General features: G+C 39.4%; 1 protein-coding gene across 3 annotated transcripts in view; it reads right to left on the bottom strand.

The window, feature by feature from the left end:
* The window catches only part of LOC148015087 (ARM repeat superfamily protein), a 97,553-nt gene extending 90,400 nt beyond the window's left edge, over positions 1-7,153 (bottom strand). For all 3 annotated transcript variants that reach the window (XM_087665967.1, XM_087665969.1, XM_087665968.1), the window contains exons 1-3: positions 6,996-7,153; positions 6,786-6,908; positions 6,148-6,305 (exon numbers count right to left, since the gene is read on the bottom strand). In XM_087665967.1, the coding sequence (XP_087522093.1) occupies positions 6,148-6,305; positions 6,786-6,908; positions 6,996-7,058 (344 nt within the window). In that variant the 5' untranslated portion in view covers positions 7,059-7,153. The remainder of the gene's footprint in view (positions 1-6,147; positions 6,306-6,785; positions 6,909-6,995) is intronic.
* Positions 7,154-25,726: the final 18,573 nt, after the last annotated feature.

Genomic DNA, 25,726 nt, shown 5'->3' with positions numbered 1-25,726 from the left:
CAAGCATATTGGTCACACCGATGACTAGTGCTACAATCAACAAGACAAGCAACACAGCCAATATGTCATTGCCAATACCTTATCTCATAATGTTTATTCAATCGTTAACTTTAGGCAATGACTAATCCTATCAATGTGCATTTTGAATTAAATCATAAATAAATAAATAAACTATGTATTTGGAATTAGACACTAACCATGCTACTACATACCTTAAGACCTTTCCAACCCATCTATCTCTTATGTGGGGTACTCTATCTTGGATTTTCCTCTAAAAAAATTTGTATTTTTCTTTTTATGATTCTATTAGGAGTTTTGTTTCAGGGGTTTCTGTAACCACTTTACACATGACCTATGAGAGTTGCACTCATGTATTCGGCATCTGATCATGTGCCCAACACCTCTGAGCCACGCTAGCTTTTGATCAACCTCTAAGCTATGCACACGCACCTCTACACCATGCCTTATCTTGGATCCCTAAGCTTCTCAATAGACCTCATCATGACCATCCTCATGATACACCTCTCCCATTTATGTATCTCCTCATCCAGAATCATTGTTTGTCAAATTTCAACCAGACCCAATCTCCTTCTTGTAAAATCAAATGCTTTGAATGCTTATCTATTGCTTTCTTTTGTTTTTCTTGAGATCTTTAGATAGCTTATCTAACTTGGGCGAATGTTGTATCCATATCATGCATAAACTCATCGGCATGAAATATCTCCTCCTTGGTTTTGCAAATAAATAATAAGAGTGGTTTTCCATATATCATCTCAAATGGTGTTTTACCTATAGAAGTATGAATTGTGTTGTTATAGATATATTCTACCAAAGGCAACTACTTGTCCCATTCTTGGTTGACTTCATGGCAATAGCACTTCAGCATAGGATGATAACAAGAAGAAAATGCAAGATTTATATCCAAATTTTCAAAAAAAGCTCGCCAAAAAAAACTAGTGGTTCATGGATCTCTATCATCCACAATGGATTGTGATAACCCATAATACTTAAAAGATTTGTTGAATAAATATTCTAGTTGTATATTGAGACTTGATAGTCTTTTTGACTAAAATAAAATGAGCCTGTTTACTAAACCTATCAATAATAGTCCATATGCCATCATTGCCATGTGTCCTTTTTTCCCACAAGAGAAGCATCATCATTCTCTTGTATATTCTACTAACTACCGATATGTTAGCTTCTTTTTGGATAGCAAAGATGATCTACCTACATTCTTATGCTTTGGTTCTTGTTTGTCTACCTTCTTTTGGTCAAACATCTTGATCTTCTTCCTTTGTGGTTCTTCTTTTGAGGCTTTACCAAGCATCCACGGCATATGCAATCCTTCAGCTTCTAAGGCTGCATCTTGGGCTACTTCCAAAGTATTAGGCTTTGTCATCTTGACAACTCGCCGTACCGTCAGATGTAATCCATGGATAAACTTTCTCATCTCCATATTGGAAGGAACTTCATTAAGAGGTGTAAACTTAAGAGAAACGGTTGCAAACCTGTTGATATATATTTCAACATTGTCTCCATGGGTTTGCTTCAGCTCATCCCATTCTTGTTGCACATCAGCTTCAAAGAATAAAGGCAAAAACTTATTCTTGAGCATCTCCTTAAACTCTTTCCAAGACTTGGGTTCCTTTTCCTCTTTAACAACTTTGAGCCACCAATTCAAAGCGACATCGTTTAGATGCATTTTAACCATTCTAATTTTTTATTTTTCTATATTATCTTCACCACCAAGATCAGCATCAAACTGTCTAGTAAAAGACACAACTTTCTAAGAATCTCTCAACGTCAAACTTGATGCTTTTGTCTCCAAGCTTGAAGTCTCTTTTAACATCGTTTTCCTTTGCTAAAAGCATCTTTGGAGATTCAGCTACCATGGAAATAGCTAGTTCTTTGACTTTCTCCATGCCCTTTTCCATGGAGGGATTCTTCGAACAAGAGGAGACAACTTGTGTATGATGAGACTTTGAAGTCACCACTTGGGTGGATCCTCCAACAATAGGTCATATATTACCTCTCATAGACTTAGTTGCATCAATAATATTGATACCTTTCATATTGAGGTAGACATTCGCAACCGTAATACCATCTGCCTCAAGAGCCTTCTCGATAAGAAAATCTTTAAAAACCTTCACTTCAACCTATGCTTTAGCCCTTCTCTCCATCAAAGCTTAAATTTCTCGATCAACTTCTGGGTCCTTATATCTTTGTATCTTCTCATAATCAAAGAAGCATACAGATATAGAGTGTTAGGAGCCTTCCAATTGTTCACCAAAATTCTTCTCTTCACCTATTGACATGGTGAGAAAATTGGGTCCAAAGATCTTGTCATCCAAAAAAGTTATTGCAAAAAAAAAGTCCTTGCTCTGATACCAATGCAAGTGCAAGGAAGAACGTGAGAATAACAATGCTTTGAACTTAACCAACTTGATCAATTATCATAATGAAAATTAAAAGTGAGAGAGAGAGAGAGAGAGAGAACAGAGTTGACACCACATTGGAAGGGGAATCCGCCCTTTCCCTTTTCAAAAATTTATTGAAACAAAACCACGGGAACCAAATGTCCGAACCATATACAAAAGGGTTGATTTGCTACAATTCTGAAAACTAGGATTTTGAGACCCTAATTTCTGTAAACTCCAGGTAGCAAGTTGATTCTCTTTAGTGCTTGGATTAAACCAAGGTAAATAAAAAGTCTCTCTTCAATGAGAGAGATAGGAGAATACAAAGCATGCGACGAAAATTTCAGCATGAGAGCTTGTCCCAAATGAAGAGAGAGACCTCCAATATATAGGTGTGGGACTTGGGTGCTCAAAAGTGAAAGGTAGAGGCTACAAATAACAAGTGTTTGCTAAAAATGACAAGTGTGGAGACACTTGTCTCTTCAAAATGGCACGTCCTCTTTTAGATGTTACATATCAATTTTCTAGAAAAAAAAGCTTTCAAACCTTCTACTCTAAAAATCTCTCAAACGATTAAAAATTTGAGATAGCTACTGAAGACAAAATTATTTCTTACAAAATTTCGAAGCCTTTGATGTGAACAGAATTTCCATTTCAACAACTTCTAAAAATAATAACCTCCTAAATTTTAGAAGTTGGCAAATTTGGCTTTTGGAGAGCTTCATTGTATCGGTTCACCAATTCATGGTTTATTTCTTCGATCATAAGCATCTGGTTTCACTTTCTAAAACCACTCATTATATAAGCTTCTAGTCAATGTGACTATGTGAGCATAAAAGTCTTAGTCATCTGAGCTTTCTAGTCAATCTAACCACCCGACTAAACTTTTAATATATCTTGGGCATCTCGTCAATGACGATCCAAGTATATTACAGGGCATTCTCGACATTGGCCACCCTTAAATAGAAATATGAGCATTTAATCATATTTTCAAATAGTTAAATAATACAAATCACCTTTCAAAGTACATAAGCATCAAATTAATTTGAAATCATTGAGCCAATATATCTTGGTAATAATAGATATACAAAAGGTTTGTTACAGTCTCTTTGAGGTGAAACCTTTTCACTTCTTTGTGTGTTTTATATCACAGGTTTAGCCACCCATGGCTCAAAGGAGGATTTGCTAGTTTTAAACACACCTCTATGTATGAAAAGTGTGTGTCAAATATATGAACATCTTTTACACCTCCTAGCATTAAATAAGGGTCAAAGGTTTGGCCCTAAGCATCGTACTTTCATCAACATCTATACATCAATCTATTCAATTTGATGTATACATACACAACTTCTCTCGCACACACTTTCTCTCTATTTCTTCTCTCTCCGTCATGGAGCTTTACCCTCCATAGCTTGTTGGCTACACACGTGCGATCACAGAAGCAAAAGTGGATAAAACAAAAAGGGTGTTGATTCTCAACGAGTCCTCATCATCCATAGGTCCAAGTTCCACCTCCAAACATGCCACCATCACTAGCCTCCTTTCTAGTTTGCTAGTTCAAGTGATGCAAGTCATTCCACGCAACTCTCCAACACCTAACAGGGGGTGTGAGAGAGTGATATAGGTGGGGTAATCAAGTCCCATCTATACTCTCATACAAATACGCACGATCTAGAGAGGAATTTTCCCTGACACATTGACCAAAGTTTGGCAATTTAACATCCAAGTTTATGATGAGGTCTCTGATAGAGCAAGATTGGCTCCTACTCTAAGCTTATATGAGAGGAAACTTTCCTACTTTGGCCAAAGGTGGGGAATACATGGTCATTTATGCACTATGGCATTGGTGATAGGATAGTCACGTGCTCTATATTAGAGGCATCATTGACAAACATACAAAGCTACTATGACTATTGTCTGTTTTCAAAAACTAATATGACAACATCAATATCAGATTCTTCATTATCATCATATATTCTATTGTACCAAATCACCCATGACCTAAGAGAAGATGTCAAAGGGATATTGTAGGTTCATATGTGAGTCTATGCGTGTCCCAATGGACTCGACATACTGCGATGTGGTCGCCCATCTGTTAGGCACCTATTTGTGGCTGCCTGTTTATTTTATGGCGGCCAACTTTATATGTTGGCCTCAAATTATGGCCAACTGCATTTATGATACCAATTGACTTTATTACAATCGGTTAACCTATTCACATATTTTGCCTTACTATAGGCTGGACTCACTCCTACTCCTTTCATTTTAAGTCATACTCCTACATGCAAGTTCTCTTGAAGAGGGAGAGCTAGTGCCAATGCCCACAAAGCCAGTGACTCGATATTGTTTTTGTATGGTCCCTTGTTTCATTTCCTGAGCATCTCTTTTTTTCTAAGTTCTCTTTGTACTATTCTTCTTTCTCTTTTCTTTTTCCTCTTGTGTTGTGTAATCCATTATAGCACACTTAGCGCTTCCATCATTGCACCCACTTCTGACACTGTCCACCACAATTTCCATTGTTGCACCCACTTCTAACACTAGCCACCACAACTTCTACCAATGTACCCCATAGCTAAGACTCTTTGTTGACATGACTCGCATTCAACTTAATCTCACATCTACACGACTTAAGTGAGTGTCCAAAGAGTATCAAGTTAAAAATTCACAATCCCGTGACAGACCTAAGCCTACACTAGAATTTTACTGTTAGGATCACCCAAATCCTTGGAGGTTAGAACAATAAAAATGGTACATTTGTTACAATTCCACCTTGACTAGGCTTAGTCAGAAGCGATGGTCGTTTTTGGACTTGAGGATCACATGGACAGTAGCTTCTTCCGTCCCACGTCCCATTGGATGCCAAAGAAGGGAATTTGCATCTGACTGTAGCCAGTCTGCGTTTTGACGGCAGGATGCTGCATTTTTTAAGGTTTAGGGAGAAGGCTTTGTGGCAGATCTATGTCAGGAGTGGGAGCAGTTAAAGCAGTTAAAGCAGTTAAAGCAGTTAAAACAGCAGCACATGATGATAAGAAAGCAGTTTGGGAGATAGGGAGCAGCCCAACAAAAAAAATTTGTGTCTTGCTTTTTCGGGCAATAATTTCTATTTTTTTGGTCTTGAGGATCACATGGATGGTAGCTTCTTCCGTCCCACGTCCCATTGGATGCCAAAGAAGGGAATTTGTATCTGACTGTAACATGTCTGTGTTTTGATGGCAGGACACTGCATTTTTTGAGGTTTAGAAAGAAATCTTTGTGGCAGGTCTATGTCAGGAGTGGGAGCAGTTGAAGCAATCGCCAAGCAGCTGAGGTGCTCTGCTTTGCATGAAAACAGCAGCACATGATGACAAGAAAGCAGTTTGGGACATAGGGAGCAGCCCAACAAAAAAAAATTGTGTCTTGCTTTTAGGGGCAATAATTTGTATTTAATTAATTAGGGCCTAAGCTTTGATGCCTTAACACCCCCTCTCAGGCCAAAAAAGACAATGCAAGAGGAAATGACAGCAAGGTTTTTTTCTCTCTCCTCTTTCTTTTTGCGAGCCCCTTCTTTTTGGAGTTAAAAGAAACCAGGGAAATTCATCTAAAGAAAACTGCATTGGGAAGAATTAAAAATTTGCATTCAAGAAAAATGGTAAAATGTATTAGTATGTGTGCTCATGTAGCTTTGGATGAGACACACTTCAAAAAAACTCATAAGCTACTAACAGAGTGCAAATTTCCATTGTAAAATTACTTGAGTATTGGCTCTGAAGAGAGGATTGCATTTAAATGGAGCCGGGATAGAAGTGAGTCCATGATCAACTCCTTATGCAGAACCAACTGGGGCATTGTCTGCACCAATGGCAAAAGCTCTTCATACACAGCAGTGAATTCTGCAGCACTATTAAGCTCCTGCAATGACACAATGCAAACAAAGAAAAAAGGGATGAGTAAACATAAATGGGCATATGGTAAGCGCTCTGTGCAATGGCATGATAGTTTAGTGATATGTGACTCTCGGGAGGATTATCTTCAAATAAGAAATGCATGTTTAGTGATTTATTCACTATGATCTGTTCATAACCAATTGACACTTCAACGATCTGTTTATGAACTACAAATTTATAGCTCGGGTGTGAGCAATTGGTGCGCTATTGTACTACGATTTGTTTGTAATTAGCCATCAGAACATGTAACCAATGGACACTTTTAAGATCTGTTCATGAACTATCGAATTTTGAGCGCAGCTATGAGCAGTTGATACGCTATTCTGCCATGATGTGCTTGTAATTAGCAAACAGAACAAGTGTAATTGTTACTTTATTCCACTACAATTTGGTTCAAACAAGCCAACAGCACAAATATACAGATGGAATAGGCTGTAGTGCATACCCGCCAGGCAATGAGAGACTCGTGAAAGAATGATGAGCCTGAGGTGGGCTCTGGCTTGATAGGGGCCAAACTACGGAAAACGTCGACATCGACCTCCTCGATCCTTTGCGAGAAGCTCTTAAACTGCGGGGATGTAATGTGGATGTCAGGCAGACAGACGAAGGATGGTAAGAGGGACAGAGAACCGAATAAGGCGAGCAAGAAGGATACCACAAAACGCTTTCTGCCTTCTCCTTTGTTGAGGCCCTTGACGGCCTGAGCGGGGGGCGACATGGCGACGATACTTCAGCGTCGCGTCCTGCTGGGCTATGCCGATACTTCGTCCTTAGTCGCGTCTCTAGCCTAGTTGTCAAAACCCCGTGCAGCAAAACCCTTTCATCCTCGTTACTAATCCCATTTATACGTCTCAAATTTGGGTCTAGTCGGTTTTAACCAGGCCTCCTTTCTTATTCATGGTTTTTATTCATCCAAATTCAATCTCATCACACTCCTCACCCTTTACATTATGGTCTTAATCCATCCAAATCTATATCCATATCTGTATCTATACTCTTATTATTTTGGTTGTGGCTTCGATAATCACCGAACCACCAAAATGATTTCGAACCTAGAAAAACTTGTAAAATATTACACCGCGCAGCGAACAGAATCTGAGAAAGAGAGAGAGAGTACACAACAGATAAGAGGAGAATCAGTAAATTCTTTAACTCCAAACAACTGATACAAAGATGGCTCTGTCCACCCGTGCGCTTCCATTATGTGAAGCTTAGATGGCAATCTAGACAGAAGATAGGTGAAGAGCTTAAGGCTAGTTGGAACAACAACTCTGACTGGGTGAAAGATGAGTGATGGATGGCTGTGAAGGGGTTTAGCTTTTATAGCCCGCGAAGGCTGTTAGGTCGGCCTAACCGACCTACCATATGAGCCTCCACTACTTGGCCAGGGAATATTCCAGGGAATATTCTCTTTATCATCGAGCTGGGGGTGCTGCCCCCGGGCCCCCGCCAGGGGGGCTGCTGGCCCCCCTGGGACCCCCCCAGCCAGGGGCCGCTTTTGCGGCCTCCGGACCCCAAAATAGGGGCCCCTTTTAACTCCCTTACCCCGCAACTCAATGCAATGCGCCTCGAGTTGCTACCAGCTTAATCACTCCGTCTAACCCAAAGATTAGACCCACAACAATCACCTTTTTTCCATCCGGTCACATAGACCTCATCTGATATACAAGTCAGGACTCAACCAATGTCCGAGCTCACATTTGGCTTCTCCTCATAATGGGGGCCTTACAACTTTGAGCACCATGGATCATTGGTAATACCTAATGAGGGTGGGGCATTGATCATATCTAACACCCCCCCCCCCCTCAATGTCTACCCATAGGTGAACTATCTCCTCGGCCCAATGCCGAGTCTCTGAAGATGAACTTGAAGCAGATCCTTCGTAAGTGCTTTGGTGAAGATATTTGCTCCATTCTCCTTTGTTGGACAGTAGACCAGTTCCACTATCCCATCCTCCATCAAATCACGCACATACTGATACTGGATCTCTATATGTTTGGTGCGTGCATGAAACACTGGATTTTTGGCAATGGCGATGCAACTCTGATTGTCACATCTCAGCACAGTTGGTTCTTCATCCTGCACTCCCATATGCCATAGAATCCTTCTCAACCATACTGCTTCACATGTAGCAAAACAAGCTGCCTTGTACTCTGCTTCGGTAGAAGACAATGCCACTGTTGGCTGCTTCTTACTAATCCAAGAGAAAATTCCTGAACCCAAAGAGAAACAATAACCAGAAACTGACTTCCTGGAATCACTGTCTTCTGCCCAATCTGAGTCACAATTCCCCACAAGAGAAGTTCCGAAACTGTATGTGATACCATAGTCAAGAGTTTCCTTCAAGTATACGAGCACCCGCATCCCAGCCTTCCAATGACTCTCATAAGGTTTGTTTGAGAACCTGCTCAAAACACCAACAGCAAAACTGATATCTGGTCTGGTGTTACACAAGTAGATCAGACTGCCGACCAACCTCCTATGCCTCCCAATGTCTGCTAGTGCTGATGTATCCTCGACGGATAACTTTGCATTCACCTCCATATGTATAGCTATCTCCTTGCACTCGGTCATTCCAAATGCCTTCAAGATCTCCCATACATACTTCTTTTGAGAGATGAAGATCTTTCCTAGCTCTTACCAGACTTCAATCCCAAACAATAGTGCAGCAAGCCCAAGTCTGTCATTTCAAACTCATAACTCAAAGTCTTTCAAGTTTGGTTGATCATATCTTCATAGTCACTTGTAATAATAAGGTCGTCCACATATAGGACAATCATTACATACTTATTACCATCCCTGTAAACATACAAGTTAGCATCTGAGGCACATCTTTTGAAGTTTAGGTTTAAAAAGAACTTATCTATCCCCGCTGATACCATGCTCTGGGGGCTTGTTTCAGCCCATACAATGCCTTCTTCAGCTTACACACTTTGTTCTCAGAATGGGGGGCCTCAAACCCTGGTGGCTGAGCCACGTACACCTCCTCCTTGAGGTCACTATTTAAGAACGCTGACTTAACATCCATTTGATACACTTGCCACTTCTTGTGGGTAGCCACTGTAAGTACCGTGCGAATAGTGGTCATTCTGGCAGTTGGGGCAAATGACTCTTGACCCTTCAACTTGTGAAAATCCTTGGGCAATCAGTCTAGCTTTGTACTTTTCTAAGGTACCATCAGTCTTGTACTTTACCTTCCAGATCCACTTGGTGCCAATAACCTTTCGCTTTGCTGGTCGATCCACTAGCTCCCAAGTGTCATTCTTCATTATGATGTCATACTCCACTTGCGTAGCAGCCTTCCATGATGGATCTGCAAGTGCTTCTTCTAAGTCAGTTGGCTCCTTTACTTCTCTCATAATCTCAACCATCAAGGCCATATTGACTATGTGAGCATAAGCCCTCCTTTGCTCCTCTATTCTCTGAGACCTCCTTGGTTCGTAGATGCAGGCATAGGATTATTGTGGTCATAGAGCTGCTTCACTCAGTGCGGCAATGGCTTTTCCTGTGGGGTGATGTCAGGTTGGTGAACTTTTTCCTCATCATCTGAAGATGATGCTTTCTCCTCCTTAAGGATAGGGACAGCTCTCGGGACAGGTTCATAGTGAGCTACTTCTTCGCTTGATGATAAAGTGAAAGAACTTGCCTTCTCCTCCTCCACTGTATGTGGCTCCTCCTTGAACACCACATCACGGCTCACGATGATCTTCTTTGCCTCTTGGTCATATAATTTGTAAGCCTTCTGCTCATCACTATAACCCAAGAAGATACATTTTCTGCTTTTTGGTTTTAACTTGTTTCTCTTCTCATCTAGAACATGTGCATAACATTCACATCCAAAAATTCTGAAATGTGAGACAGATGGTTTCTTACCAGTGTAAGCCTCATGAGGTGTTTTTTCCTTGAGAGCCTTTGTGTAGCTCCGATTTAGAATGTAGACTGCAGTATTAACAGCTTCAGCCCAAAAATGGTTAGGCAATCCCTTGCCCTTTAGCATGCATCTTGCCATCTCCACAATGGTGCGATTCCTGCGTTCCACAACACCGTTCTGCTGAGGTGTGTGAGGCGTCATCAATTGACGCTTGATCCCTTTGCTCTTGCAAAAGCCTTCAAACTCCTTTGAGTTGAACTCACCAGCACCGTCTGTTCTAAATTTCTTCACACTTTTCCCTGTTTCATTCTCAATAAGTTTTAGCCATTCTTTAAACTTACCAAAAGCTTGAGCCTTATCACGAAGGAAGTACACCCACATCTTCCTACTGTAGTCGTCGACAATCAACATAAAATAAGAAGATCCCCCCAAGGCTTGTGTAGGCGTCTTACCACACAAGTCAGCATGCACCAACTCTAGAGGAGCCTGTGCTCTATTCTTGCTTTCTTGTGGAAATGCCTTTCTCTGTTGCTTGCCCATCATACAAGCTTCACATGGTTCCTTCAATTCAGTTATTGTAGGTAGGTGAGCAACCATACCTTGCTTTTGCATCTCCTTCAACACTGCAAATCCGATGTGTCCAAACCTTTTATGCCAAAGCTTACTTGTGCCCACTCCAGCGGTGGTTGTAAGAGCACTGAGCTCATACAGGTTGTTCCTTCTTTCCCCTTTGTCAACAATTGTGCCAGCACTATCAAGAATTTCTGCACCTGTCTTCTTGAACCTCACTTCATGACCAAGATCAGTTATGGCGCAACTGATAAGAGATTTCTCATGATTTCAGGAACATACAACACATTTGAAAGATTTTTTACTTCACCATTTGCAGCAACAAAAGAAATAGTACATGTGCCCGCAGCAGGGCATTTAGCATCATTTCCAACTGTCATAGTGATGTATTCTTGTAGAGCCTGCATAGAACTGTATAGACCTTTCTTGTTGGTCATGTGACGGGAGGCCCCACTTGATGCCAAGAGGCATATTTTCACGGTGGATTTTGTGCCACGGTGGATTCCGTGAGGTTTTACGGTGGATTCCATAAACTTTGATGACCGGGGCTCATACACAAAGTGGATTCTTTGTGCGAGAAGTTGATGGGGACGCCTGTCCTTTTCAGGCGTTTCATTAATTTAGTGTATACATGGGTGATTCCATAGCGGGTGATTTCGTAAAATGCATTTTTGTCATGCCTATTTATTGAGGCATCGATTATTTATTATTATTTTGTATGCCCATGGGCGCACGGTTATGTTATTTCTATTTGGACATTGTATTGGGCGTGTCAGATTCTTTGGGCACCGTCCATTAGCTTTATTCCTATTTTTGTGTTAAAGCAAACTCAAAAGCTAAAAGCTTGCTATTTTGTAAATTGGGCTATTATTTGAGCTTGAAGATGAAATATACATAAAATACATGCTTTGTGGAGCGCTCACACAAGGCATGGGGGGAGATTGCACCCAATTGGTATCTTGCTCTTGTCGTTCATGCTTTTTACCTTGTAATTTGTGCAAAAAGTAGAGTTCCATTGTTCTTGGGGACCTTCCGGCATTCACTACGCGAGCATACAACGTCCGATCTGCGCACCAGTGGTATCAGAGCGGAGTTGAGATCAAGAGCTTCCAATCGCTACCCATCTCGTGCAAAGGCGGAGCTCCTAGAACGATCGGGCTCTACGGTCAATCTCGTCGCGAACCGTCGATACAGGCAGACTTCTGGCGATCAAGAACCCCTGTTTCCATCATTGGATCGCGAAGGACCGGTCTGCAGAGGCGGAGGACCACTCCTACATCTTCTTCATCAAGTCGTGGTTACACAGAGATAAGTCATAAGCCTCCATATCTTTAAGCTTCAAACTTTAAAGCTTAAGAAGCTTATCTTAAGCTTTAAGAAGCTTAGCTTAAGCTTTAAGAAGCTTAAAGCTTCCTAAAAAATATTTCGTAGCCTTAGAAGACGTCCGAATTTTTCGCCGCGTTCAGAAAAACGGCCCCCCCCCTCCACGAATTTCTTCGTTGGCTGTATTAAGCCATCAAGCTTAATCATTTAGGCAATAGTCACACAAGCTCTTCAATCTGGCAAGTCATAACTAACTTTAGGTCACACCCAACCAGTCAAGTTCAGCAAGTCTCTCAAGTCTAAATCCTGCAAGTCAGATAAATCGACTAAGTTCTGCAAGTCTCCAACTTTGCAAGTCACATAAGTCTGCAACTCTGCAAGTCAGACAAGTCAACTGGAGTCAAAACTGACTTGTGCTCAAAACTCCTAGAAGGGCTGTTCCTGCGCAGAAACTCCGAATTGCAAAGTTATTCATTGGAAGGTACTCTACTCATACGCAGGTTTGCTGAAGCATTTTCAGCATACGAAGAAGGATAAAACACAGATTTTTCGAAGATTGTGAAAGCCATACCTAAAAACACATAAGCCTTGTATTCCCGAACTTGAGCTACGCTCATCCCACTAACTTGATTTTGAGTGAGAAAGGTCTTTTGAGTTTTGCAGGATGACGGAACCACATATGGATGATCTTATGGCTGAAGGCGACCTACCTGAGCCTACGATGGAGCAAAAGCTGGACTTAATCATGATGCAATTGGAAGAAGAACGAAGGGTTAGGCAAGCATTGCAAGTTCAATTGGCAAATTTACAAAGAGCGTCTACCGACAAAGAAGAACCTCAATCTGAAGATCTTATTCGACGTACCATCGACGCAACTCTCGAAGCTCAAACCATCCGGAAGGAATCAAAGATAAGTAAAAGAAGTTTCAAATTCCGTACTTTCAATGGCATACGAGAAGGAAAAACTGTTCTAGCATTCATTAGTCAGTTTGACGACTATTTTCATGAGGAAACCTATACGGAAAAAGATAAAATCAAGTGTATCACTAATCATTTGTGGATAGAGCATCTCTTTGGTGGACTGTAGTACGCAAGAGTATAGATTGTCCCGCTACTTGGAAGAATTTCAATAAGAAGTTCATACAGAATTTCCTTCCTCCACAATTTCATGAGAAAGCTATTAAGCAATGGGATCTTCTTCAGCAACGAGATCGTGAGCCTATTCCTCAGTATACAGAGCGTTTTTGGAATGCATTACTCCAGCTACGCATGCTTGAAGACGTACCTGAAGCGATGCACAAGCACAAGTATTTGTCTGGACTTCTTGGACATTACTACGCTGAAGTTAACATGTTCAAGCCTGCTACTCTTGAAGACGCCATTTCACTAGCTCATGGCACTGAAGACAAGCTACGAGGTAGAGACAGACGTCCATAGCAATTTCAAGCCAATGGTAATTATGGATCTAAGCAATTCAATTCCAATTTTAGAAGATTTAATCCAAGTCGTTTCTCTTCATCATCTTTCCGTAAAAATTGGGCAAAATCACCTGCATTACCATCCAATGTCAATCAAACCCTAATGTCCCTAGACTTCCCGCCATTGCAAGCAATGTAACCAAAGCCAAGCCAATAGTATGCTATAAATGCCACCAGCCTGGACATCTAGTAGCAAATTGCCATTCAAAGAAGCCACCTGCCCATATTAACTACCTTGGAGCAATGGACGAAGATGAACATGAAGATATGCCTGATTTCACAGAAGATGAGGACGACACTACTACTACTTCGGATACTTTACCAGGTATGCTAACTCCACATTCTTTATTGACTATGAAATGTATGGTGCATGGAAAGGAAAAGATTATTTTGCATGATGACGGTAGCACTTATGATTTTATTTCAGCAAAATTAGTAAAAGAATTGAAATTACAGACTGTACCTACGCATTATCGCATCAAAGCAGCATTCTTAGGTACTAGGTATAATGGTACACAGGAAGTGCATGACTTAGAGATTCAAATTGGTCAATACACTGAAAGAAGAAATTTCCTAGTTGTTCCATTACAGTCGAGTGACATTATTTTAGGTATGCCTTGGCGTCACCAGCATAACCCAAATATAGACTATTCCACACATTCAATGAATATTAATTTTCAAGGAAAATCTATTACATTATATGGTATGCATGCATCTAATGTTTTTCCACTGCTTTCGCATACTCAAGCTAAACGTGCATTACGCAAGAGTAGTAAATCTTATCTCATTTGGGTGAATGAATTGCAAGTAAAAGAAAATCATATGCATCCTAGGCATAAAGAATTTCTTGCACATTTTAAAGATTGTTTTGCCGAAGACCTACCACCTGGTTTACCTCCTTCACGTCCAGAAGACCATAAGATAGATTTAATTCCTGGGACACAACCACCTTGCAAAGCACCATATAGGCATAACTAGATAGAGCAAAAAGAAATTCAGAGTCAAGTTGAGGAATTACTAAATAGAGGATTGATTAGACCTAGTAGTTCTCCATTCGGTGCACCTGTACTGTTAGTCAAGAAAAAGAATAATACCTATCGTATGTGCATTGACTATCGAGCTTTAAATAAGATCACTGTAAAGAATAAGTATCCCATTCCTAGAGTTGATGACCTTATGGACAAACTACAAGGATCTGCTATATTTAGTAAAATAGACCTTAAGTCTGGTTATCATCAGGTGAGACTAGATAAGTCAGACATATTCAAGACTACATTTAGGACACAGTTTGGTCATTACGAATTTTTAGTGATGCCATTTGGATTGACTAATGCACCTGCTACGTTTAATAGAATGATGAACCGTATATTTTTGAAATATCAGTATTGTGTAATTGTCTTCTTTGATGATATTTTGGTGTTTAGTCAAAATGAGAAAGAACATTATGAGCATTTGTCATTGGTTTTTCAGTTATTAAAAGATAATCAACTATATGCAAATCCTGAAAAGAGCGAATTCTTTAAAATAGAAATTGAGTATTTAGGTCATATTGTATCATCTGATGGAATTAAAGTTGATCCTAAGAAAATAGATGCAATATTGAATTGGCCTGTACCTAAAAACGTGCATGAGTTACGCTCATTCCTTGGTCTTGCTAGTTTCTATAGGAAGTTTGTACGTAATTTTTCCTTACTTGCTTTACCATTAATCAAACTTCTGAAGAAAGGAATTGTCTATCATTGGTCCGAAAATCAACAGAAATCCTTTGACTTATTGAAACATGCATTAACCCATGCCCCTGTCCTACAATTGCCTGATTTTAATAGATCATTCTTTCTAGTAGTGACCGATGCTAGTGGATCAGGAATAGGAGCTGTACTTATGCAAGACAACCATCCCACAGCCTATTCTAGTTATAAGTTGAAATCCTCTGAACTGAAATATTTCACATATGACAAAGAACTATTAGCAGTTGTACAAGCATTAAGACAGTGGAAACACTACTTAATGGGTTCAGAATTTATGATTAAGACCGATCAGCAAAGTATTAGACATTTACTTAGCCAACCCCAAATCTCTGACCGACATATCAAATGGGCATCTTTTATCCAGAGTTTTCATCCTATCATTCAATACCAACCCGGAAAAGAAAATGTAGTGCCTGATGCATTAAGTAGAAGACCTGCCATTCATAATATTTCTGTTATATCTTTTGATTCTTTGATTGCTATGAAAGATACTTATCATCAGGATATTACTTTTCATGCTGATTGGAATAAATTAGTTCAAAATAACTTGATTCCTATTGATTCATTGTCATATAATGATGGATTTATGTTTTATGAAAAGAGATTGTGTGTTACAATTCCATTCCGATCTTTTTTTTTTGAATGAGATTCATTGTCCCCCATATCAAGGTCATAGAGGTATCATATCTACTTTACGCATATTAACTGAAGATTTTTATTGGCCGCATATGGACACTGATGTATCTAACTTTGTTTCTGAATGTTTGATTTGTCAAAGAGTTAAGAGACATCATGGTAAACAGTATGGATTACTTATGCCTTTGTCTATTCCATCTAAACCTTGGGAACAAATTTCTATGGATTTCATTACTGGTTTACCTAATACTAAATCTAACCATGATATGATTTGGACAGTCGTAGATAGATTTAGTAAACAAGCATATTTCATTCCATGTAAGAAAACTTTAACAGCATCACAAGCAGCACAATTGTTTTTGAAAACTGTTTTCACTAACCATGGATTGCAAAAATTTATTATTTCATATCGTGATTCTAGATTTTGTAACAACTTTTGGATTACTCTGTTTGCTAACCTAGGCACAAAGATTGATTTCTCATCTGCATTTCATCCTGAAACTAATGGACAAACAGAAGCCATTAATAGCACTATTTTAGATCTCTTACGTGCATATACTATTTCTAAACCTCAGAGATAGAACACACATTTACATTTATTACAGTTTGCATATAACAATACACCACACACATCTACAAAGAAAGCACCGTTTGAAGTGATTTATGGATATAGATTATCTACACCTGTTGCATCTTTGTCAAATAGAATTCAAAGTGCTGATGATATTGCTAGTATGCATAATACTATTTTTTATGAGGTTAAAGATATGATTGCTAAAGCCCAGCAATAATATACCAAACAAGCGAATAAGAAAAGACAAATAATGAATTTCAAAGTTGATGACTATGTTTGGTTGAGAATAGAAAAACGTAGACTGCAAAGTGTAGATAGACACCCAGTTGTGAAATTAGCCCCTAGATTCTATGGACCATTTAAGATCATTCATAAAATAAATGACAATGCATTCAAGTTAGAATTACCACCTCACTGGAAAATTCCCACACATGTCACATTAGTTTGTTAAGACCATTTAGAGGCCAATTACCTGTACACCCTATTTATGAAAACCCACCTTTATTAGAGGAAGAGACTGAAATACTTGAACCAGAAGCTATCATAGATACTGATTTTATGACCACTAGAACTGGCTGAAGATATTCTAGATATCTAGTTAAATTTAAGAACCATCCTGTAGAGGAAGCACAATGGATGCACACTAGAGACTTAAATGCTTTCCCCACTCTGTTAGCTCTACATTGAACTAATAGCAATTGAGGTCAATTGCTATCCCACCCCAGGGATATGATGCCAGGAGGCATATTTCACGGTGGATTTCGTGCCACGGTGGATTCCGTGAGGTTTTAAGGTGGATTCTGTAAACTTTGATGACCGAGGCTCATACACAAAGTGGATTCTTTGTGCGAGAAGTTGATGGGGACGCCTGTCCTTTTCGGGCGTTTCATTAATTTAGTATGTACATGGGTGATTCCATAGTGGGTGATTCCACAAAATGCATATTAAATTAATAAACGTTTATGAGTTTAGAGTGCGCACTCGTAATAAATTAAGGTTAGGATTTATTTCTAACCAGTTGATTTATTTATGTAGCTGAAGACTGCTAGGTATTTACTTTTGTCGGTTTAATTGTATTATTTTACTAACGATTGTGAATGCTTCAGTTGATGTGTAGAGATAGCAGTAGTGGCGGAGGAAAGCATTGGAGGATAGCGAGTATTCGATTTATGGATTATATTTTGATAGGCGCCACACCTATATTTTGTCATGCCTATTTATTGAGGCATCGATTATTTATTATTATTTTGTATGCGCATGGATGCACGGTTATGTTATTTCTATTTGGACATTGTATTGGACGTGCCAGATTCTTTGGGCACCGTCCATTAGCTTTATTCCTATTTTTGTGTTAAAGCAAACTCAAAAGCTAAAAGCTTGCTATTTTGTAAATTGGGCTATTATTTGAGCTTGAAGATGAAATATACATAAAATACATGCTTTGTGGAGCGCTCACACATGGCATGGGGGGAGATTGCACCCAATTGGTCTCTTGCTCTTGTCGTTCATGCTTTTTACCTTGTAATTTGTGCAAAAAGTAGAGTTCCATTGTTCTTGGGGACCTTCCGACATTCACTACGCGAGCATACAGCGTCCGATCTGTGCACCACCACTATCCAACACCCATGAGTCAGTGGTAGATTCTTCTTGCGCCGAGGAGCACACTTCCTCAATGGTCGCCATGAATAATTCCAGCTCTGCTTCAGCCGTATTGGCTGTCTCTTTTCCTTTACTTTTAAGGGTACCATCCTTTTTATCTGCCTTCTTGACACGACAATCTGCAATTGCATGTCCTTTCTTTTTGCAGTAAAAGCACCTTCCTTGAAACTTCTTCTTTCCGCCCTTCTTCTTTTTGTCACCATCATTTTTGGTGGAGGAACCACCTTTGCCTTTTGCATTGGCAGAGAATGCAGCATCTCCATTGTTGCTTCCTTCTCGAGCTTTCAGCCTCAACTCCTCCTCCATTAATAATGCACAAAACTCCTCAAAAGTCAAAGCTTGAGGTCTCACCTAAGTATTAAGGGGAGTTACTAGTCCATCAAACTTTTATGGACAAATCCGAAGACACCTCCGAGCTAGCTCTTCACTAGTCTTTTGTATCCCAGCGCCAGCCATCTGATTGCGCAGATTCTTAATCCAAGTGATGAATGCTTCAACCGTCTCTCCTTCAGCAAACTTCTCCGCTACTAGTTGATTCTCCAAGTTTTGAATCCTTGTTTGGTTTTGTGTTTCATACTGACTCCTTAGTACATTCCAAGCCTCTGACGCTTTGGTTGTATGCTGAATCAAAGTCAGAACACTGTCAAAACAGCTTGTAACTAAGGCACACAATGCATCTGCATTCCTTCGTTTCCAAGCTCGTAGAAGATCTGCATTCAGAGGAATCATCACACTAGGATTTGATGGGTCGGGGGTAGGCTGTGGTTTTGCGTCAGTCCCTAGCACAGTCTCCAGAAGCTCATAAGAATCAAGGATAGTTGTAATTTTGAACTTTCACAAGGTGTAGTTTGTACCATCTAACTTGCATTCGCTGAAGGTTGGTGGACGAATCCTCAGTGTTTGAATAGCCGGTACAACAACACCACCTCCTTCACCGCTTCCTGATGCGCCAGAACCGCTTCTGGAAGTCGACATAGTTTCTCTTTGCTGTTGAAGCCTTTGCCTCTTGCACACTCTCCGATCTCTAGAGCCCCCTGGGCTCTGATACCATGTAAAATATTACACGGCGCAACGAATAGAATCTGAGAAAGAGATAGAGAGTACACAACAAATAAGAGGAGAATCAGTAAATTCTTTAACTCCAAACAACTGATACAAAGATGGCTCTGTCTACCCGTGTGCTTCCACTATGTAAAGCTTAGATGGTGATCTAGACAGAAGATAGGTAAAGAGCTTAAGGCTAGCTGGAACAATAACTCTGACTGGGTGAAAGATGAGTGATGGATGGCTGTCAAGGGGTTTAGCTTTTATAGCCCGCGAAGGCTGTTAGGTCGGCCTAACCGACCTACCATATGAGCCTCCACTAGTCGGCCAGGGAATATTCCCTTTACCATCGGGCCGGGGGTGCTGCCCCCGGACCCTCGCCAGGGGGGCTGCTGGCCCCCCTGGGACCCCCCAGCCAGGGGCCGCTTCCGCGGCCCCTGGACCCCAAAATAGGGGCCCCTTTTAACTCCCTTACCCCGCAACTCGATGCAATGCGCCTCAAGTTGCTACCAGCTTAACCACTCCGTCTAACCCAAAGATTAGACCCACAATGGTCACCTTTTTGCCATCCGGTCACATAGACCTCATCTGATATACAAGTCAGGACTCAACCAATGTCTGGGCTCACATTTGGCTTCTCCTCATAATGGGGGCCTTACAACTTTGAGCACCATGGATCATTGGTAACACCTAATGAGGGTGGGGCATTGATCATATCTAACAAAACTTACAAAGCCTAATTTCGAAATTCCTTGTAAAACCAAACACTTCAATGGTTTTCAATGCATCCTTTTTGTTTGGGAGAGACTGTTCTCTCTCTCTCTCTCTCTCTCTCTCTCTCTCTCTCTCTCTCTCTTTCTCTCTCTCTCCACATGAGGATAAGCGGCCATGATAGCATCCTTCAATGGTTTTCAATGCATCTTTTTGTTTGGGAGAGACTGTTCTCTCTCTCTCTCTCTACACATGAGGATAAGCGGCCATGATAGCAGCCTTAGCTACTAATGCAAGTTGCCATGGTGGCGACACTGGTGGAGGCACACGAGACGGCAAGCTAACAGATGGTTGCAGTTGAGCCAGGCAAGCATCACCATAGAGAGAGACAAAGAGAGTACATAACTATTAGGGTTTTTTTGTGAAGAGAGAGATTTTATTTCCTTATTTATTTAGTTAAAGTGAATTTAAAAATGTGGAGAGTGAAATAAAGAAAGTTGAGAGAGAGAGAGAGAATTAAAAAAAAGTGAAAATTTTAGGTTGGGGAGATAGAGAGAGAAATTTGAAAGAAAACTTTATTGACAAAAATAAAATAATTTAAAAATTGGAGATAAATATTTTAAAACAATTTTAAAGATTGGAGAGAAAAAAGTTTAAAATTTCGAGAGATGGAGAGAGAGAATAAAAATTTTAGGGAGAGATACCAAATTGGGGAGAGAGAATTAGAAAAAAGTAAACATTTTAAAGAGGGAGAGAGAATAAAAACTTTGAAGGGAGAGGAAATGAGAGAGAGAGAGAGAGAGAGAGAGAGAGAGAGAGAGAGAGAGAGAGAGAGAGAGAGAGAATTAAATCACTAAACCAACAAAATGATTCCGGACACCTAGGAAAAGTTACTGAGTCTAATTTTGAACTTCCCTCCAAAACCAAACATTTTAATGGTCTTTAATGCATCTTTTTTTTCTGGGAGAGCCCGTTTCTCCTCCCTCCTGCCTCGCTCTCTCTCTCTCTCTCTCTCTCTCTCTCTCGTGTGAGAGGGTAGGTGGCCATGGCAGCAGCCGTCATACTATTGACTCACAAGGAGCGAACGGCCATGGCAGCGACACTAGTGAAGGCATGTGGGATGGCAAGCAATTGTTAATTGAGAGATAGTGGCAATCGACCCAGGCAAGCATCACCATAGAAAAAGAGATAGAGAGAAAGCACATAACTACTAGTGTTGTTTTTGTGAAGAGAGAGAGAGAGAGAGAGATTTTATTCTCTTATTTATTAAAATGTACAGAGTGAAATAAAGAAAGATGAGAGAGAAAATGAGAAAAAAGTGAAAAATTTCGAGAGAGAGAGAGAGAGAGAGAGAGAGAGAGAGAGAGAGAGAGAGAGAGAGGAAAATGTTTGGAGGGAAAGGGAGAGAAAATCAGAGAGAGAAAAATTTGAGAGAGAAAATTTTTTGCATAGAAATAAAAGAATTTCAAAACATAGAAAGAGAAAAATTTAAAAGGAATTTTAAAATTTGGAGAGAAAAAAGTCAAAATTAGAGAGATAGAGAGACAAAGAGAGAAATACAATAAAAATTTTAGAGAGAGATACCAAATTAGGGAGAGAGAATTAGAAAAAAAGAAAATTTTAGAGAGAGAGAGAAAGAGAGATAGAAGGGAATCTTTCAAGGGAAACGGAGCGGAAAAGAGAGAGAGAGAGAGAGAGAGAGAGAGAATTGAAAATTTTAGAGAGAGAGAGAGAGAGCACATTGAGCCTCGAGCAGCTGTCAAGTGACATGATGAAAGCTAAGTATTTCCTTTTGGATTGCATGTATTTACCTTGAGTTGAGTGCTCTTCATCATCCTTTGCTTCCATCTCGCGAAGGGTCCCTGTGGCGAGCGACTTCACGAACTCCCACGCGAATTCCGTGAGACATAAAGATTGTTGCGAGGGCAGAAATAACTAGATGTCATCAAACAATAGTCCTGGAATCCACAACAAAGCTACTAGAAGAAGACTTAAGGGAAATAGAATTAAGCGACACCATAGACTCTCTCTCAAAAGGAAATACTGATAATTTCAGGGTTGTCGAGTATTTCATAGCTATTTTTGCTTCAACATCCTCGATATTTTAGGTAAGGTTTTCTCGTTGATTCATATGTGGGTTGACTCATGATATTGACACTCTCACTAATATAACCATTAATATTAACATTGTGTGTATTTTCAATAAGAAAATAATTTTTATTTTATTCTACTCGTATTCTATGGTTTAATTGACAATGTCCGACCATTTGTCGAACTTTCAACATTATCTAGGAAGATCAAATTTCATTTAGCTATGCCATAAATGCAATGCCAATTATTTTTCTGAAAACTTTATTCTAAGCAATGTAAAAATCATAAGTGTAATTTTTCTTTCATCTTCCAGCCATTGAATTATATTACTATGCACCTAATTTATGGGCATCTAGTATATATTTTCCTATACAATTTTCTGTTGATTTAATGCATTGATTATTTCATGATATTATCTAAATGATTTTCTATAAATTATTATAAGACTCATATGCGTATGTTTATCATTAGCAAAATGAAATAGAGATAGTCATTTTCAGGGAAAAATTATAAAATATTCCCTTCCCTAACATCGTCTATCTTTTTTTAGTTATTATAATCACACACGTCATTAATGAAATAACAATAAATATCATGAAATAAACCACAATTACGATATTTTCTTCATGATAAGCATATAATCCTTTTTCAAGTGAAAGAGTCTTTTCACTAAATAGTTTATTATTATATTACTTAGGCCATTTTCCTAAGTGGGAGTTCATATGCATCTTCTTTAAAATGTGTTTATAATCATTTAAAGCTAAATATAGCGATAAGCTTATAAAATATTATTTTTTTCCAAACCGACGAGATATTACCTCTATCAAGTTTGTAGTGACGAGGGTTTCGCCAATTCCTAACACGTCATTTTCTCCATCGACTATGTTTCTTGTTTCTTTTGCTTCAAATGGGCTTCTTGAATTTTTGCGACCTCATGGAGCCATGGATGTCATGCGAAATTAACGTGGTAGCTCAGGGAGAGTTGTTGGTCGTCTAGAACAAATTTGCCATCGTTTTGCTTAGCGATATGGCTGTATGGAAGAAAGGCATAACAAGGGGTAGAGAAAATGGAAATGAGGTAGAAGAGAGGTATTTCCTTCTTCAAGGCTCAAGCTATAATGGAAAAGAGATATAGATAAATTTTTCCATCATCAAGAGGTCTTCCTTCTTGCTTTCTTTGTGAAGGAGAGGGGTTGTATTTATAGCCATGAGGGAGACGCATGCAGTCACTCATTCTTTTGGCTACTTGCCAAGAGCTAAGTAAGCTTGATAAAAAATGCTTTTTGATTGTCTACCTATTGGATGGTGGCATGGGGATGATTTTAAAATGCTTTCTCTCCCTCCATGCGTAAAAAAGTCATGATTTTTTGCCTATTTTTTCAAAAACGTCTTTTTTTCATCAAAACGACTACATTTGGTAGTTTTTGGCCAAGTTACCTCATGACTTATCTAGTTTATAAAGTCATGCCATACGCTTTGATACTTAACTTACTCAATATCATGCTTGTTCTTGTGCGTTCTTTATCTACTGATTAAGGCTTTTGCGATTTGTCTTGCCGTTGCAAAATCAATGCGATCTTTGATGCTAAATCAAATATAATGCGGAAAATATTACGATCAAGCCGTAGTAATATTATTTACGAGGCATATTTGCTTTTTTGTTGGCTGGGTTCATTGAGACATCTTCTCCTGTCGAATTGCAAAATTGATTTAATGAAAAATTTGATATTACATGCGATCACTTATGTGATAACTCAAAGAGTAAATTTTAAAACATTTCAAGCCGAAATTTATTTTATGAAGTGCTATGGCGGGAATCTTACAATGGGTTACACTGACTCTGCGACTATGCAAGACATGTAGATAGTAAAAACTGCCTCTCTAGATATAACTTCACTTTTTGTTGGACCTACTATTTCTTAGATATCCAGATGCAAAAATGCATAGCCTTATCTACTATTGAGGCAAAGTACATTGTCGTAGTGCGTAGGATTAAAGGTCACCACAGGGGTTTGGCAAGAAAACTGGACCAGGTAGATGGAGATGTGTCTTTAAGAGATAAAGTAGATTACAATGAATATTTAAAGGTTCAAGAGGTAGTTCAGGGTCAATCACACGGGTTTGAGAGAGAAGAATGTATGGGGTCTCAATAGCTTAGACTCCGGAGATGGTAGAGATAAGAGGAGGATTGAAGGTTTCAAGCCAAGTCCTCGAAGATGTTAATAGAGCTTCCAACATCATTGATCTTAGCAAAGATCACAAGAGTATTACCTCATAAGATCTATCTCAAATCAAGCTTGTTTTCTTGACTGTAATCACAAGTTATGTATTCAAGTACAATATGCTATCATGTATCATAAACAACACAACATCCCTTCATTCATACATGATGCCATAGCATGAATCAACTTTGCATGATTACATTCAATGTAGACTGCTAGGGACAAAGCTTATGAGTCAATTACAAGGCTTGTAGGGCAAAAGTTTCAGCCCACAAAATGCGGCGAAAAAAACAAATTGCTCCTCCTCTTCTACAGGCTTAATGCTCAAAAGGTTCCAAGTGTCATAAGTCATGGTAAGTCATTTACACAATGTCTTGTGTGTACTGGGTTGATCAAATCCACTTCTGAGACTTAGAAGAAGGTTAAGAGGGTGGTTTTTCCATTCGGGTTTAGTGACAAAGAAGCTTACTAGGCAAAGTTAAAGGGCTAGAGATCCAACAACCCAATCTTCCATTATATATTAGGCTTGATGATTTACATGACTTATTACAACTTGTGGTCAAAGAAACAAAGTTGAATGGGTTGTAACTTTAAGGTTGTCTTGGCATTGTCTTTATTCAAGGTGGGAACTTTTGACTTAAGGGAGAAAACCAAAGGATGGAACATTATGTATGGAAATAGAAGTGAAGGGCAAGGGTAATTGAAGCAAGGAGAACAACTTGTTTTGTGAATTCTCTAGAAAGTTCTAGAGTGGTTAAGAAACAACAGAATGTGTTATTTCTCATCCATGGGCAAACATTCTCATGACATTAACCCCCTCCTAACCTACACATCCTTTGGCATGTGCCACTTCTTTGGATTTGCAGTGTTAAGAGAGATCCTAATTTTCCATGTCTTCATCTTCATCTTCTAATCCTTCTTCTTCTTCTATGTCTTCATGCTCTTGGATTTTATCCAAGTCTTCTAACTCATATGTTGAGCTTTCTCTTCGTTTGAAGAGCTTGATTCTTTTTCCAGCTATGGGTATCTTCATTCTTGTTCCATCCAATTTGCCAATGAATATGTGGCATTGCCATGAACAATGTTTACCACATATACGGACCAAATCAACGCTTTACCATCTTCCTAGACGTACTGTATTGATTGTCTAGGCTCCTGTGATAGACAAGAACCTAGTCATTTTCTTGGATAGCTCTTGGCCGAAGTGGATATTGCCTATCAAATCTTCTTTTGTTCTTTAGTCTTGCTATTTTTAGCTTCTCAATAGCTGCTTGAACATCTTCAGGTCTTCTTTCTAGCTGTCATATGCGCAAAGTCAGCAACTCTTCTCTACTGATGCCTTTCTCCCAAGGTAGAAGACTCCATGTAAGAATAGATTCTTCAATTGGCATAATTGGTTGTTGTCCTTGCGTAAGTTCAGCTAGCATATAGCTAGTTACAATACTCTGAGTAGTCCGGT

This window comes from Lygodium microphyllum, chromosome 24 (genome assembly GCF_053477565.2).
Source record: "Lygodium microphyllum isolate KBCC chromosome 24, Lygodium_microphyllum_v1.1.10, whole genome shotgun sequence".
NCBI classification, from domain to species: domain Eukaryota; kingdom Viridiplantae; phylum Streptophyta; class Polypodiopsida; order Schizaeales; family Lygodiaceae; genus Lygodium; species Lygodium microphyllum.
This window is presented reverse-complemented; position numbering and strand designations above follow the sequence as displayed.